Source organism: Aedes albopictus, chromosome 3, assembly GCF_035046485.1.
Source record: "Aedes albopictus strain Foshan chromosome 3, AalbF5, whole genome shotgun sequence".
NCBI lineage: Eukaryota > Metazoa > Arthropoda > Insecta > Diptera > Culicidae > Aedes > Aedes albopictus.
Window position 1 is genome coordinate 287,250,611 of NC_085138.1, and position 13,905 is coordinate 287,264,515.

Consider the following 13,905-nt stretch of genomic DNA (forward strand, 5'->3'; position numbering starts at 1 on the left):
CATTTGGGACATTTGTGCCATCGCCATTGGTCGGCCCGCCATTTTCTATGTAGTTCAAGTACGATACGGCAGACTGTGGAAGTAATGTCCTCTCTCGTACACGGCCTTTCAACATTGTTGTCCGGAGTGATACTGATATCCCTACTGCACGAGACTTGACCTTTGCTCCAAGAAGCGTGGGTATTCAAAGAGCACACGCTCATGACTTGGTATTTTTTTCACACATTGACATAAAAATTCGTAATTTTCATTATTGTTTTTGGGAGTACATTGAAAATCATGACTATTCATAACGTTAATTAAAAAATGATGTAAAGTCAAATGGGACTGTTATGCGAGTGGGGACAGCGTAGGCCCTATAAAGGCTCTCATAGAACTCATCCTTCATGTCATCCGGTTTATCGTTCATATGGCGCATAGATGCTGATCAGGAAGTAGTTGAAGAATTACCCCTCATTCTCAACACATAGGGTATGTGTGCCATCAGTAATCTCACGCTCCCATATTCATCCTATCCGAAAACAAGCGATTACGGCACCGATTGATTCCGTTCTTTTTGTTTACATGGGTGCTCAGTGGATAGCTGCCACATTATCATCGACATTCTGCAGGTCACGAGTCCTGCAGGAGCCCAACACGTGCGGGTTCATTCAAAGTTCACACGTTCCTAGATCCGACTTTCCAATCGTTAATTCGTTGCTGGGCCTGTTGCCGTTGAATCAATCCGTTTACCCTACAATTTCTTTTTTTGATGCTTGAAGATTTTCAGCAGGCTGCCTACATCGCGTTGAAGAAGCTGCCTCTTTACAGCTGACGCGATACAGCATTTCATACATACCGCTGGATGCCAGAATAGACGCTGTTTAAGTTGCATTTCCTTGGTGAACAGACGCTCGGGTCGTACCTGCTCAATCTAGCTCAGGGGCTCCCAACCTTTTTGAGGTGGAGACACCCTTTAAGATTTTTGAAAACTTCTGCGACCCAATGAATTTATTTGGGTACAGTGGCGTATCCAGAAATTTACTGTGGGAGGATTATTATTATTAGCTCTTTATTATGGGGAAATTCAGTCCGAGGCTGGTTCATCCCCGATAGATTATGGGAGGAATTTACGACGATCAATGATACTTTTTCTATTGGACACACACATTTCGTAAAGAATTACCGTAAAATGGGGCGAATAGAAACAGGTTTCAACATATAAGAAGATGTATACAAAAAAATACTTGACCTAAAGCTAATTTTATCGCCCATAAGTATGGGTCCCACCCTCCTCTATACCTACTATTGAGGGTTATTGGGAATCATTACTTAATCTATTTTTTCTTGAATAAAAGGATCAATGTTTCTATTCGCCCCGTGATGGGGTGAATAGAAACAGTCATCGAAAAAAAAGACTATTTATTACAATTCCATAAACATAGTAATCAGTGAAATAAAAACAGGAAAATCAGTCATTTTTATTATTTGCAAAGTCAACAACGGTCATAACAGATAAAAACGTTTCAAATGTTCACTTTTTTCTAATAAGAAAACTGCAAAAAAGGATAACTTCTGTCATTCTCAGCATTTGATAGCATCGGCGTTGTATCCAAGATTTCTGCCTGCTCCGAATCTTCAGAGGTGATGTTTGAGCTTTCCACTTGTAGTGGCTAGCCCACTCGGTAAAACCGCCGAACCCTCTGAGAGGGGTTCTCTTGTCTGAGTTGGGAAGTGGAAATAAAGATCAGTTCTAATCTGACTATGAACGTACTCGGTCGTTCGTTATTTGTATTTGAGGAATGTCTCCTTTTTATTTTACATTACCGGCCATAACAGTTGTCGACGAGGAGAAATGTTATAACTTGCTATGCGTTTCACGACCGTAGGTCAAATTATTACCTTTTGGCGTGATTTTTGGGCAAGTTTTTTGTTGCGATGAGCGTGCTAGTAATCTTTGTTAACGTTTTGTTTGCTGGTGTTTGTGTATGAAAATTGTGTGCGTGATTTTTATGTTATTTTGTGGATACCGCACTTGTAAATCCAGCATTTTTTTAACGACCGCCGGTAATTGAGTTTTTTTTACGTTTATTTACAGTGATTTTTTTATTCGTGCGTGTAATTTTTAAATTCGTATTTTTCACGACCCCTTGTATTTGTGTACTTTTGGCGTGATTTTTGTTTTTTTTTTTTGTTAACAGTGTTTCCTTTGGACGTTTCAATATTTTATGTCAAATGTTTCAGTACTAATTGGTCCATAAAAATGCTGGTACTCAAGTTCTTCTTTTATTTTTGTGGTGTAGCAAGGCGTTCAACAGCCCAGTTTTTACTTCATTTTTTACGCTCACCATTTTATTTTTTTTTTATGAAAAAGAAGCGCATTTTATTCTTACTTTTGTTTTCAATAGTGAATGGTAGTTTTTGTTGTCTTCAGTTTGTTATCTTCCAATTTAAGTCATAAAAGATGGAAATTTTTGAAGACCATTTTTGTTTTATCTCCAACACAAATCGAAAATGCCGATTGTTTCTCCATTTGATGATCAACTGTGGCCCTGGAGTGGTAAAATCGGTACTTGAGTATGCGTGCGTCATTTTGGCATGTGATGACATTTTGCTAAATGAAAGGAAAGAGCTGAATGAGCTTAAAAGTAAATTTTGTATGTTACGCAATATTTTGACCAGCAATACGTTTTTGTTGTTTTTTGCGCTTTTGTGGTTGCGTTTAGTTTTTGCCACAGAAAACAGTGGATGTCACGGAGGGAAGCGAATGGTTACAATTTCCCTCAAAGCATCGGGTCCGACGATGAAGAGCTGAAAAAGTTGGTAATTTGGATACTTCGTCAACAAGAAGAAAAGTCTCACTATGGACGACAAGAGCAAGAACCACAGTCGAAGCCGGGACTATCGTTGCAGGACGGATGAAGATAAAGCAGGATTTAGACAGAACGCAGAGACGGGAAAAGCTGGAAGATGAAATTCTGCGAACGGCAGTCGATTGCGGACCAGTGATGACGGAATTACGGAGATGAAGCAGGACAATGAAGCAAACCGGTCCTTCGGTGATTTGGTGTAGGCTTCGTTGGCGGTTCCTGTTCTACTTGGACACAGATTTACATGTCATGCCGGGTTTCGAGTATTATATTAATGTCTTCCAAGAGTCTAGTGATTAAGAAGTCAGCTTCATGATTCTAATTATGACCAGTATTAAGTAGACGTTAGTATTGTATTATGCGAGGTGTTCTGTAACCGTTTAATGCTTGAAGATAGTTTAGCTTTGAAATATGTTGATTGCAATTTGTAAAATGTTAGTTCTTTCTTAAGTTTTCAAAACTGTGAACATTGTATATTTTGTCCAAGTTAACGTAGAATTAACACAAATAATTGTTTATAATTGAATCTAAAGGGGAAAGAACTGTAGTGGCTAGCCCACTCGGTAAAACCGCCGAACCCTCTGAGAGGGGTTCTCTTGTCTGAGTTGGGAAGTGGAAATAAAGATCAGTTCTAATCTGACTATGAACGTACTCGGTCGTTCGTTATTTGTATTTGAGGAATGTCTCCTTTTTATTTTACATTACCGGCCATAACACCACTTACGCTTTGTCCTGGCAGTAGGTACTCGGATTTTTGAGCGTTTTTCTCTGGTGGTCGATGATTGTGTTGGTCCATATAGAGAATCACGTAACAAGGAAATCAAACTTTCATCCAGCTTTTCGGCATCTTGTGGACTTTTATTTACGGGTAACATGCGGAGAACGGGCATCTTATTCACAGGCACAATTCCACACTTTTTAAATCCAGCTCGAACATTCTTCGATCCTTAAGCTTTGATGTTTTTCATCAGTTGTTTCAACAATCTTGATTTCGATCGATTGTATCTGGCATGCTGTGGTCCACCTTGAGTCCAGGACGAATACAGATGAACAGCTTTGTATACTACGTAGGGGGGCAAAACGGTTCCATCTCCTGCAGCGCTAAACATCACCGATACAGACGCTTTTGTACTGTTCATCACCCGTTCCGAATATTTGCATCCATGTCTTGTTATGACCTTTTTCTTCCCCGGATCATCGTTTAAGTTGGTTTCATCGTAGTTCACGATATTAGAAGCAGGAACATCACGAAGCTCTTCATACAGCCTGTCGAAGTAATCGTTTATAATTTTGCGTGACACTGCTGCCCGATTTCTCTTGATGTTCTGGCACATCCTGTAGGACAGATCCTTCTTGTGCCTTTTCAGGAATGAATAGGGTGACCATATGGTATCCTAAAGGAGGACATGTCCTCCTTTTTGATCAACAATGGAATGTCCTCCTTTTCCATGAAAATGTCCTCCTTTTCAAACTTATAACTTATTTAACCCTCCTTGTTCATTAGAGTCATTTTGACGCAAACTGCACACTACGTCAGCGAGTTTTTCCGAACGTGATGCATTAGGATGGTCAAATTGTAAAAACAGCTGTTAAATATTTTTGTTCATCTATTACATATTATTAAAATGTTATTGTTAAGCTATGTTAGGTATCTGAACCGTTTTCAATGGGTAGCTAGAAGTTATGTTTTCAAAGTTAGGTTTTCGAATGTACGTATCACGTGAAATCGAACGCTCAAACCATATTTTCAAAGGTGCAGATTCCATCCCGAATATCCCCATATGTTTCATGTACAACAAAAAGGTTCTGCAACATTGCCACAAGAGAGCTTTACCAATCCAATCCACCTGAAAAATATAGTGAAACTTCAAACATAATGTTTCCATCGAACAAGCTGTATTGATACTGTACTGAAAAGTATTCGTTCTACAGTTTTTAGCTGTAATAAATACTTTTCTACAACAACTACAAAACGCATCATGACAAACTTTCTGTATTTATTGGTGAGAACTCTTATTCGATTAGTTCAAGTTAAATCTCTAGAAGTTGGAATAGAATAGCAGTAATAGTAGCCGAGTATTCAAGCTTCCTGGTTATTCAGTTCAACTGTTATACAGCAGAGAGCAAAAGTGATTAAAACATTGATAGTTCTCCCAGCCAAAAGATTACATTTTTATGAGAACTACACAATTTCAGTCAAATAAACAACTTGTTACAATTTCCATGGTTAGAATAATAGCAGATTTCAAATACATCTTTTGTAGAGTTTAAAAAAAAATATCTGGAAGCCCCAGGGGAAGCCCTTCAAGAATGCAATTGAAGCATTTGCAGATACAATTAGTTGGGTTTAACAGCATTTGTTTAATGTGTTATTAATCTAATTTGTTAACTTGGATTATTTTTTATTTTTTGTATTTTAGTGCTATTTTAAAAAGTGTCCTCCTTTTCATACAAATGTCCTCCTTTTTTAACCGTATTTGGTCAAAATGTCCTCCTTCACTTAATTTTCATATGGTCACCCTAGGAATGAATAAACAAAATCCGGGCCTGGAAGGTTATCCTGAAATGTTGACGCTTTCTTTCCCGTTCTATCTAAATACTCTTTCACAATAAGACGCAATATCCAAGTGTCAACGGGAAACCCCCACTCGGAACATAGCTTGAGCCTTCGAACCAACAAGTTTTCGTCATTTTTTGGATAGAACCGTTTGTCCGCCCTGAGGTTTAATGAGATTTCCTTTCTTAGCGTGTCGATAAATCACAGAAAAACTGATGTCATATTTCAAGGCTGCTTCGCAAAATGCTAACTTCTTGGCGGAAATATCCTCGATGGCCTGCTTTAATTTTTGCGGATCTGTTTTTTATACGATTTCAATCCTTTCGGTTTGTAGCTCCTCACCATCGTTTCTCTGAAAGCATAGAATACGAAAATGGTTTCAGTGGTGCATTTTCACTTCATTTTTAACACAACATCTGCAATCCATTTCTGTTTCTATTCGCCCTATAAAAGTGTGATTAGGAGCCAAATTTCGAAATTCGAGTAAAAACATAATAATTACCTCGAAATAATCTAAAAACCCACTGTAAAAAATCAAAACACAAAATAATCTATTGATAGGGCCACACAGACTTGTTAACAACTAAAAGAAATGTGCCAAATTAAGCGAAGTTTTCGACGGCAACAAAAACCTCGTGTTTACAAAGTAACAAATCAGAAATTTTCAGACAAGTAACAGCAGTGTTGCCAATCCAACAATCGTATCGTTGAACTCTGTCAGTATCTGGGTAATATAAAAAAATTCTGGATGCTTTCTGAGCGTACTTATTGTAAACTTCCAAGATTTACATAACTACAAAGTTTTGTTTCTATTTACCCCACTGTTTCTATTCGCCCCGTTTTACGGTATGCCATGTACACTGTACAGGGGATACTCAAAATAACTGGGACAGGTAAAATTTTCACTTTTCAAACAATGTTCAACTCGCTGTAATTTTTCGAAAAGGGCATCAAATATTCTCAAATTTTTACTGTAAGTTCATCAACAAGTTGTGTATTAGTGGTCCAAATTTGGGCCATTCTACACGAAGTTATAAAAGGTATAATTATCCGATAGCCAACTTTGAGCTGTTATATCTCCGGATTCAATGAAGCGAATGCAATGAAATTTTGATCATTTATGACTAATATAATGAAGTCTGAAAAACAGTTGACTTAGTTTGAAAATTTTAATAAGAAAAAAAGTTATAGTGATTTCATTTATTCTATGATTTTTTAGTAAATTTATCTATTTTTCATATGCATCCCATTACTTTTTCAATCTAATGCCGGCTATTTGGTAGCTTTCCTGTGAAACATAAATATATTCAAGTCAATTAGAGGGAATTTGAATGAACTATAATTACTATCTCGAATTTTGAAACAATGATGAAGTTTTGGATAAATTGATGTTATATAGGGTGTCCCAGAAAGTATGGGCACAACTTCCTTTAGCGAAAATACAATCATTTTCTTAACAAACGACCATTTTTATATTTTTGTATTTTTATTCTAAGTATTTTCATTGATACCTGTAAAGAGTTCATACATTAAAAAAGGTTTTTGTTTCCAGAATGTTTAAAATGAAAAAGGAATTCTTAAAACTTCTGCACAAATTGCTTTTTACGGTTTTGCAAAATCCACAAATTCCAAACATATTTTACGGTTTTTTTTTGCATGATATATTCGAAAACATGTTTCCTCAGATGGCTGATTTGAATTTTTCATAAAAATATGTTTTGCCTGTGCGTACGGGTATTTTAAAATTTTGAGAAAACTGGAAAATTCGCCTTTTTTGTTTTTGGATAAGACATGCCCACAGACATTCGAATTTTAAAACATGTTTTAGCGAGAATAAAAATAATTTATACTAAACTTTATAAAGCTAGAGCATTTATTTTACTTATAGTAAAGTTGAATTGTAAATTTCTGCAATCTTTAATAAATATTCAGAAGCTTGTTTGCAACTATTAGAAAAACGGGTTTTCATAAATATCGATTTTGGTGTTTAAATTTATTTTTCATGTTCAAAAATATATGTTTTCAATTCAAACTAAGGGTGGTATAATAGATACGCCTGTAGAAATACACGAATATATTTTTTGAAATTTTTATCGAGCCTTATTTCATGCGTAGAAAACAATTTGTTAAGCGATGTTATTGAAAAATATAGCAATTTGTGCAGAAGCGCACAATGCTCCACGACATCCAAACTAAATGTATAAAGCAAATTTTGATGATTAGCATTTGATGTTAATATATTAAGGCGGGATATGTGTGAAAATAAAATTTGTTGATGCATCCATTCCCAAATGACAGAGCTGCAAAGTTGTGCCCATACTTTCTGGGACACCCTATATTAGAAAAACAATCTAATCGTTATATTTTTCTTTTGTATAAAGAATTTTAAGTTAAGTCAAAACTTTTTAAAAGCTTATTATATAAGTCATAAATGATCAAAATTTCATTGCATTCGGTTCATTGAATCCGGAGATATAACAGCTCAAAGATAGCTATCGTATAATTATACCTTTTTCTAGAACCTTTATAACTTCGTGTAGAATAGCCGAATTTTGACTACTGATTGAACTAGTTGATGAACTTACAGTAAAAATTTAACCTTCCGTAACTCGCACGATTGACTACCTGCGTCAGCACCACGCTAATGCTGAGTACAAAAAGCGAGATTTTTTCAACGTGTTGTACAAAATACAACAGCGCGATCGCTCGAGGGTTAAGAATATTTGATGCCCTTTTCGATAAGTTACAGCGAGTTGAACATTTTTTTGAAAAGTGGAAATTTTACCTGTCCCAGTTATTTTGAGTATCCCCTGTACATTCAATTTGAGTGAGCTTAGAAATAGCGGCGCAGCCGAAAAAAAATTTTTTTCTGAAAGCGACTTATACTGAAAATTTGATCATCAAATTATGGCTCTTGGAGGTGGCGGTTGGAGGGGTTACAAAATGGCAGCGAGTATGGCCGCCACTCTCTCCCTTATACCTCCCTCCCCTCACCATAGTCATCGAGAAGCGCGGAAGTTAGCGAACAATTTCTCAAAATTATACTTGCTTACCTTCTCAAATTGCACTCAGGTTGCTACTTGTGGTAGACAACTATATTTTTCATCCGTCAGGAAGTACTGCTTTGCAATTTTCACAATATTTTCACAATTTCGTGCCAAAATGTAGCACACACTGCACTTTTTTTTTCTTCGACAAGCGCGTCACCCTTATTTTCAAATCACTTTTTAACAGTCTTCTACACAACACAGCACTGTAATAAGTTGATCGATTACGTGAAATTGTCCGCAATTTCGCCTGACCTACCGTTTATCGTGAAAAACTTACGCGTTTTCCACTTTTGTGGCCGAAAACCCGGATCAATTTACATCGCGGTTCGCTAAAACGGAAAAGCGTACCGTTAAACCGAGTGGTATTGTTCAACGTACGGTGAAATTGATTAAACCGCAGTTCATGTTTATCACGAAACAAGGCTGTTATTTTGTTAATCTTTTTAACTATTTTAAATATCATACTGCCAATGTGATTTCAATAGATAACAGAACAATCGTTTTCTGTTTATGAGTTGAAATTACATCAATTAATGTCACCCCATAACACGGTAGTTTTCTATGGTCAGAGAGAAAAAGTACGAGAGAAGAGAGGAGAAAGTTGTCAACAAAAACGTAAATAAAGTGGTGCGCAATGGGATAATTGGTGAAAATATTGGGCAAAGTAGGGATTTGAATAAATTTAAAAATATTTTATAAGAACAAATTGTGTTGGTGGGCATATGCAATAAATCATATGTGTGCCAAAATTCAAAGATACAACTGCTATTTTAATGCAGCTCATTTTGGAACGTTTTTGTTAGTTTATTTGACCAAGTCACACTACACTGTGCGCCGTCTGATTTGTTTGTTTTGAGTGGGTGGTTGAGAGGGTTCTTAGAGCGGGAGCCAAGCTTATTATTATGATCTCGAGCAACCTTCACCTTAAATAATATTTATACGGCATCCCCAAATGAATCGATTAAATATAATTAGGTTATGTATACCGTGACGCAATACACCGTGTCCAATAAGTTCTCATACAAAATCAATTTGATTTAATTTTACATTTGTAATTAGGATTTTCAAGTAAATTTATTTTTCGAAAGGCCATCTAAATCTGATCAAATACAGCATATGTTTTGGAATTAACTATCCTTTACCCTTCTCTGCTGATCGCTTATGTATCGTAAATCCATTTCAGCTGGCACGCACGTCATTTCATGGATATTTCATCTCATTTCAACGAGTAATGGTTTTAAGTTGAAACTAATTAGGTTCCTGTTGTCACCATTGCTAGTAGCAACTATGCCCAGAAAAGAAAACAATATGAGACTATGTATTGGTGAAATACGAAGCCTTTTTATTTTGTGCAAAATAAAACGTAAATAAAACAAAAATGACCATTTACCTGTTTTAATGAGATTTATTGTATTAAAGAAGCATGACTGCATCTTATCTTGTTGATTCATACCACTTTCACTTCTAAAACATGCGTGTATCCCTGCTGTGGTAAATTTTGTCAAAATTTTACGTTTTATGATGTTAATCTTATATTATGATCGTTATATTTTCAAGGAAATCATCCCAAGTAGAGCTTACTAGCAAATTTGTCGTATGCCGCATTGAAGTCGATGAACAGGTGATACGTTGGAACCTGATATTCACAATCCGGAGGATTCACCGTGCGGCGATGATCTGGTTCGTTCATAAGAGAAAATCGAAATTTCTTTCAACATTTTTGAGCCAATCTTGATGAGTTCAAACTCCGATACCATCCTTATCAGCTGCTCACACAGCAAGCTGGTGGATGTCATCCGTAACTTCCCTCAGAGTTATGAGTTGGATCATTTCCGTCCTATGCTGCACTGGCGTAGTCCCTTCCTCCGTTACCGTGGTTTCCCGTGCCTGCGTTCTCTACGCCATTCAGGTGCTCATCGAAGTGCTAACCTCTCGATCATCTTACGTTCCTCCGTCAAGAGGTTCCCGTTTTTATTCCTGCATATTTCGGTTCGCGGCACGAATCCGTTGCGGGATGCGTTAAGCTTTTGGCAGGACTTCCGTGTTTCTTGAAAACGGCACCGCAGTTCCATTTCTTCGCACTATGCTTTTTCCAGGTGGCGCTTCTTCTCCAAAAAGAGGTGGATCTTCTGTTTCCGCTTCTGCTTGTAACGTTCCACGTTCTGCCGGGTTCCTTGCTGCAGCATTACCGCTCTCGCTGCGTTCTTTTCCTCCAAAACCGTTCTGCACTCTTCGTCGAACCATTCGTTCCGTCGATTTCGTTCCACGTACCCAATGGTGCTCTCGGCTGCGCCGTTGATGGCTGCTTTCACTGTACTCCAGCAGTCCTCTAAAGGGGCGTCATCAAGCTCGCCCTCGTCTGGCAATGCGGCCCCGAGATTCTGCGCGTATGCTGAGGTGACATCCGGTTGTTTCAGTCGCTCTAGGTTGTACTGTGGCGGTCGCCGGTACCGTACATTGTTGATGACGGAGAGTTTTGGGCGCAGTTTGACCATCACCAGATAGTGGTCGGAGTCGATGTTGGCGCCACGATAGGTCCTGACGTAGATAATGTCGGAGAAGGGCCGTCCGTTAATCAGAACGTGGTCGAGTTGAGATTCCGTCTGCTGTGGTGATCTCCAGGTGTAACGATAAGGGAGGCTTTGTTGGAAAAAGGTGCTACGTATGGCCATATTTTTGAAGGCGGCGAAATAAATGAGTCGTAGGCCGTTTTCGTGCGTCTGCTGGTGGGCGCTGAACTTACTAATCGTCGGTCTGAATTCCTCCTTCTGGCCTACCTGAGCGTCCTATGATGATCTTGACGTCGTGGCTTGGGCAGCGATCGTATTCGCGTTCGAGCTGCGCATAATATGCGTCCTTGTCATCATCAGTGCTTCCGGAGTGTGGGCTATGCTGAAGTTGAAGAATTGGCCCTTGATTCTCAATCTGCACATTCTTTCGTCGATCGGCCACCAACCGATCATGCGCCTTGATACCCATCACGATGAAAGCTGTTCCCAGCTCGCGAGTGTTGCCACAGCTCTGGTAGATTACCTCTAAACGCTCGAACCATGGATCCTGTCCAACACACCTCCTGCAGCGCTACGATGCCGAACCCGTGGTCCTTCAGTAGATCGGCGAGTATGCGGGAGATCGGCAGTTCAACGTACCGAGTTTCCAATCGCAAGTCCTTTTTGTTTGCTGGGAACGTTGCCGTTGGTCTCGGTTGGTTTCTTACGGCTAGCTCGTAGGGCCTGACACCAATTCCCTACTTTCCGGAGGACCATAGTGCAAAGTTGAGCTTAGAGTCCTTCCCTGGCACTCGGATGTTGATCAGCCGCCCCTGACATGGGGATCAGACGCTGTTGTGAGCCGCTCCTCCTGGAGAACAGACGCTCAGGTTTTCAACCTACCTCCCCCCCTTCCTTTTAGCCTACGACCAAAGTTCCCTCCGGGGTTGGTTGCCCGATCCTCCCTGAGGTTGCTCATAGTTTCCGGCCGGTACCACGAGGAGGTAGGGATAGGAGTTGCTGGGTAGAGGCTAGTGCGGATCACAATGGGATCTGAATTGTGCAGCATACCCAGCCTTTACCGTGCCAACCACGATCTTCCATAAGGTTCGCTTTTTCCGGCCGGCACCACGAGGAGGTAGAGATAGGAGTTGCTGGAAAAAACCTAGTGATCTCAATGAGATCTGACGGAACATTTACAGTATGCGGCAGGAAAAAATGCGAAAGTGTTTTTCAACTTCAAACCTCATTTTCGTCCATTTGACATTAATCAATCTATGTTTCAACGTTCCATGATCTATAATAGGCTAGTTTTCTGAAAAGTTAATTAAAAAATTTCCCATTTTGGTCACTAACCTTTACAGGGCGGCGCCTGAAGATGAAGACAACCAGAATTTTCAAACCGCAGAAAATCACACAGGTCGCTAAATTTCGCATCTGATAAAACAAAATTTTTGGTTTTCTCTACAATATCATCAAATATATGTACTTATTTCATCTGGTATGTGAAACTACATGGCTCTGGATCAGTGTGGTCTGGTTGTTCATCGAATTTGAGCTAATTTTGTTACTGTTATAGTCATTTTGTTTAATGACCATTGGGCGCGCAGTTTATTGATATCCGCTTATTAGGCCTACATTATCACATGTTAAACATCAAATATGTTCATTTTTATTTTTCAGTGCTAGAATATAGACATTGACTGATACACTGTCATGAAAAAATAGTCACATATATCCCATATTTAGCGTGTAATAGTGCCTTGAACTTTCCGCATTTTTTCCTGCCGCACCCTGTATAAATGTTGAACATTACACTTTGCAATAAATCAACGTCTGGTGAAATATTTCAGAAGGGCTCTGTATTTGGAGGTTTCAACGCTATTTAGCATCCGACTAATAGTAACCTTTCGAATAAAAAAAAATCGGTGGTTGTGTAAAGGGTGAGTCGATAATTATTGTGCCACTTTAAAACTAAGATAATTTTTTTCCTACTTCACCGAAATCAACCAAATTTCGCACAGTTTCTCCTTATAGTCTATTTTTCACATCAATGTAATTGGGCAGTTGTAAGTGAGATTCCAGTGGGTCTCCAGTTAGCTTAGTGGTTAAGGTTATGGATCGCCAATCCGGAGACGGTGGGTTCGATTCCCGTTCCGGTCGGGAAATTTTTCTCGACTCCCTGGGCATAGTGTATCTTTGTACTTGCCTCACAATATACAAATTCATGCAATGGCAGGCAAAGAAAGCCTTTCAATTAATAACTGTGGAAGTGCTCTAAGAACACTAAGTTGAAGAGAGGCAGGCCAAGTTCCAGTGAGAACATCGAGCCATAAAGAAGAAGAAGAAGAAGAAGTGAGATTCCTGTCGAATTTATTAGTCGGAATAAATGTAGTTAACAGTTCGCAAAAAGATGTTGTACAATCACATGCTAAAATCTAAAATCATGGAATCGCGCCTTGGAAAAATTAATGATTATACATTATCAGATCATCTCAATGTTCGTCAATAGGTTTCAGGAATGGTTGTCATTGAAACATAAACCCGGAGCTGGGTGAAAACTAGGCACGATGCGCGTAAACAAACCAGAGAGCGCTAATTATTTGTTTCAAGCAGGATGCGAACATGCCCACTTGGAAGGCGTCAATCGAAAATGTCGTAAATTTTACCAAAACGCATCCTAAATTTGAACGGATACCAAAAAATTGTAATAAATATGTGTACCAAACTACTGTTAAAATTTGGTTTCATTTCGATAGCTGTAGACAATCTGCGAATTAGTTGAAGGTAGGGTGGCACAATAAATAACAACTCACCCTTTACGTGTTAAATCTATGGAAAACGTTTGAAAACGCCAAAGTTTCATAAGAATAGATTTTTACCAATCAAAATGAAACCACCTCATATAAATTTTCATCGACACCGGCGACAGGAATGAACTTTGGCAAACGACTTTGTAG

At 38.7% G+C, this 13,905-nt stretch overlaps 1 protein-coding gene across 1 annotated transcript in view; it reads left to right on the forward strand.

The window, feature by feature from the left end:
• Positions 1-2,227: 2,227 nt before the first annotated feature.
• Positions 2,228-13,905, forward strand: part of LOC109418745 (chymotrypsin-2-like) — a 96,697-nt gene continuing 85,019 nt past the window's right edge. The window contains exon 1 of the mRNA XM_062858816.1: positions 2,228-2,257. Coding sequence (XP_062714800.1) covers positions 2,243-2,257 — 15 coding nt within the window. The 5' untranslated portion in view covers positions 2,228-2,242. The remainder of the gene's footprint in view (positions 2,258-13,905) is intronic.